The sequence below is a fragment of the Colletotrichum jinshuiense genome, chromosome 4 (assembly GCF_051148585.1).
Source record: "Colletotrichum jinshuiense chromosome 4, complete sequence".
NCBI classification, from domain to species: domain Eukaryota; kingdom Fungi; phylum Ascomycota; class Sordariomycetes; order Glomerellales; family Glomerellaceae; genus Colletotrichum; species Colletotrichum jinshuiense.
In genome coordinates this window covers 3079097-3082916 of record NC_139311.1, presented here as the reverse complement: position 1 = coordinate 3082916, position 3820 = coordinate 3079097, and the positions used below count along the sequence as shown (strand labels likewise).

At 55.8% G+C, this 3820-nt stretch overlaps 1 protein-coding gene across 1 annotated transcript; it reads right to left on the bottom strand.

The window, feature by feature from the left end:
- Positions 1-727: 727 nt before the first annotated feature.
- Positions 728-3582, bottom strand: EsH8_IV_000768 (OPT oligopeptide transporter protein-domain-containing protein; the record flags this gene model as incomplete). Its single annotated transcript, XM_083265658.1, has 7 exons — positions 728-734; positions 793-1276; positions 1336-1577; positions 1630-1835; positions 1889-2303; positions 2358-2697; positions 2751-3582. The coding sequence occupies 7 exons, from the start codon at positions 3580-3582 to the stop codon at positions 728-730; spliced, it is 2526 nt and encodes an 841-aa protein (XP_083124553.1).
- Between the last annotated feature and the right edge of the window lie 238 nt (positions 3583-3820).

Genomic DNA, 3820 nt, shown 5'->3' with positions numbered 1-3820 from the left:
GAAACTGGAGCCGCCGTGAAGACCGCTGCCCTCCCATTTCGGGGCCGATGGGTTCGTGCTGCCATCCCGAGGTGGTTCGATTCCGTCTCTTAGTGTGGGAGGCACAGTCGCGCGCATTAGGGGGGGGGAGGGGCCAACATGTGCGTCTGCGGCGCGGATGCATCCTGCTGATCGTGATCCTCTCGTAACATGGGAGAGGAGGGGGGGGGCCTGTCATGTTTTTGGTTGAATGGGTTGAATGGATAGAGGTACATCTCGAGGTCAAAACATCATCGACTTTATCAATGTCGGTCCCTTGCAGAGGCAGCGACGCAGATGCTCCATATGGAGCGGTGGGGCGGGCATTTGTGTGTCTCGGCTTCTCCACTGGCATCTCAAGTGAACGAGGTTAAACGGCGAAAGAGCATATTTCGGGCTGTTGGTAGTCCCCCCGGGCGACACAGGCACATCTCTTGCACCCCCTAGAAAGCCTGTCTGGGCACTTTGCCAATGGTCAAAGAAAATTCGCATTTGATTCCCTGTATTTCCAGCCGGGATTCAGGATCCATAAGTAGAAATTAGACTTGACGTCGCGATAAAGTAGACGGTGCACACAATAAATAGCCCATCCTAAATGCCGTGGTACCCAGCCCTTCTAGCCTGTTTAATACCCTTGCCAAATTTTCCCGTGCCCCCGAAATAAAAGGGGGAAAAAAGTCAAATAGAAAACACACAAGGTGCTTTCATATCATGCCCTGTTTACTGCCCTTAGTGCCACAAGCCCATACCGTGACGCCAGTTGTCGATACTTACCAGGACGCCGGACCAAACTTCTCCCCAGGAGCCGGCGTAGACTGGATAGCCGTGCCTTGAGCGTCCATGGTCGAAGTGACGATATCGTTGCCCCACCACTTGGGCGGGTCGATCTTGTTGAGTGTGAAGGCCAGGAAGATGACCAGTGTGGCGAGCGCCAGCCCAAGGTCGAGACCCGAGGAGGTGAGGTAGTTGAGGCGCGACCACCAGCCAAAGTGCTTCTTGCGGATGTGGTGCTGGAAGACGTAGCCGACGACACCCCAGCTGAGGTAGTTGAGCGGCGTCGCAGGGGGGATGGATCCGGCACCACCAAAGATAAGGGGCGCCATGAGGTACTTCACCGGCGACTTGGGCCACTTAAGGGCCGCGAAGTAGAAGATGACGGGCAGGATGGCTCCGAGGCCGAAGAAGATGAAGAGGCCCGAGTAGACCTGGCCGGGCGAGAACATACGAGCAGGGCCGATGAGACCCCAAATAACGGAGGCTGCTGGTGGGTTAGCAAAGCGGTCCTCTGCGTTGGGGCAAGGGGGGAAGGAAGCATACCGGCAAAGAAGACACGGCCACCCGGGCAAGAGAACTTGTCCGGCTGGTGCGGTGTGCAGACGTCGGGAATATTCTTCAGGGCGGCGTTGAGCACAAAGATCTGGATAAAGCAGGAGAAGGTTGTCGCCACAACCTGACACATGAACATGGTTCTGGGAGGAATCTTCATGTAGTGTCCAAACTTCAGGTCAGAGACGAAGCTCAGAGACTGGGACATGGTGATGTAGCCAAAAGTCTTGAAGCTGTTCGGGCCGTCAGCACCTCGGAGCAGAAACAAGACAGCGTATTACTCACATCATGAGCGCGAGCGGCCGCCCAGGTTGAATGTATCCGTAGACGAACTCGGTCAGCACGTTCAAGCCGATCTGGTTGTTGGTGACGGCCTGAATGATGCCGATGGGCAGCGAGAAACCGAAGGAGATGGCTACGGCCAGGAGGAAAGCCCACCAGGTTAGGTTGGTCGGGTAGGCCAGGACGGTGACGAATCCGAGGCCGAGCATCTGGGTTGAGGTCAGTGTAAGTCATCAAGGTGCAGCCTGGCGCGTGTACTCACAATCACGAACAGCCCCATGTACCACCAGGTCGGTGCCTCCTTGTACTTCTTCATAAGCTTCATATGGATGTCGGGCTTTTCCTTGCTGCTGTTCTTGTACTGCTCCCAGATCTGCTTGCCGTTGTGGAGGTAAGTGTAGACGATCAGGGAAGCGATGGCAGCGAAGGACAGTCCGTATGAAATGGCAAACGTGGTGCTGATAAAGAGAGGGGAGTAGGCCTTGTAGGCCTCCTCGTTCAACGTGAGCTGGGGGGTTAGAATGCGGCTGGTGTTGTACGGCTGGCCGGTGTTGTCGTACGTGCCCGAATCGCTCATGGGCAAGAACTGGGCGTACCAGACACCGGTGTAGTGAAAGACGGAGGCGCCGATGATGAAGAAAGTGACCACACCGATCAGGGTGTTGGCGATTGCGTGCCTGCCGCGAGGTCAGTGTCCGCCTCCTGGAAATCTTGGCCTTGGTAGAACTCACCATGGGGGAATCAGCGGGGAGCCAACGAAACCCGAGATCTGGGTCCAGTCAAGGGTCAATGGCAACAGTGACAGACCGGTGCTACCACCGAACAGCTGGTTCACAATGACGTTGTTGGGGGCAATCCAAGTCGCGAACGCCATGACGCTCAAAAACTGGGCGAGGAAGCCGGGGATCCAATAGTAGCAGAAGGAGCCCAGAACGATGATCGAGAACCACTTGTACCGAGGCATGCTGCCTCCGATGAAGCTGGGGTCTGGTCGGTCGTTCTTCTCGTACATGGCATTCATCAGCGTGACGGACACCAAGTTGCCGGGCCAGATCATGGCGGCCGGGTATACTGTGTGACAAGGTTAGCGAGTCCGAACCTCGGCTTACTCATGCACTACGCACCAAGGAACTTTCTCATGATTCCGGCAATTCCGTAGCCAAGCGACTGCGTGGAAATTGTGAGGAGAAGTTGGAAGACCATGCCAAAGTCCTGCTTGTAGAAAACCAGCTGAGCCAGGATAATGTCGGTGGCGTATGCAACCGAGAAGGAGACACCGGCCATGACGACGATGATGGAGTGCTCCTTGATGTTGAAAGGCCCCGGGTTCAAACTCCACTTGATACCAAAGGTCTTGAACTGCTTCGTCGGCATAACCTTGGCCCAGCCCTGGCCAATTGGCCACGCAATGATCTGGGCGATCAGAGGGCCGAGACCAATGGAAGGCTGTCGGAGGGAGAATAGAGTGTTCATCGAGGCGCCGACGGTGACCAACAGCAGACCGATCGTCCACGCTCGGATGGTGTTGCACGGTATGTCCTCGTCGTAGTTGCGGACAGCGGCGCGGACCTCGGGATACGGCGAGTCCTCCTCCTCCTCCCTCTTCATGGCAAGCTCATCGTCGACCTCTGCGGAGGTAGTCGACGCGTTGCGGTTTCTCGTCTCGTACTCTTCGGGCAGGTTCGGATCTAAAAGAAGTTCATGTTCGGACCCTTGCTCATCCTCATCATCATCATAGCCGTGGTAGACACTAGACTCACCCCATTGCGAGAGCCGCTCCTTCAGGTCGTCGACCGGATCACGGTCTTGGAATCCTGAAGTGGTAGAGTCGGGGGCGGGGTTGATCTCGCGCCCACTGACCTCCACTTCTGCTTTGGTTTCGAGCCCGCGGTCGATGTCCACCATCATAGGTTCTGAAGCCGTGCCAGACGACTTGCCTCTAGATGGTTGGGGCATGTTGAATGTATTTCCAGACTGGGTAACAGAATGGAAGCACAATCATCGACGCAAGGCGAAAACTTCCAAAAGCAGGAGGAGGCAGTGGGTTTCTATATAGGGGAGAGTCTAAAGTGTCTAGGCGGATGGCGTTGGAAGACGGGACTTGGGAACCCGCTGAGCTACGAGCACCGATCCCAGACGAACATGAAGCAAACGCTAATTGGCCTTTTTTTGGATGTACCCGATAAGCCTCTAA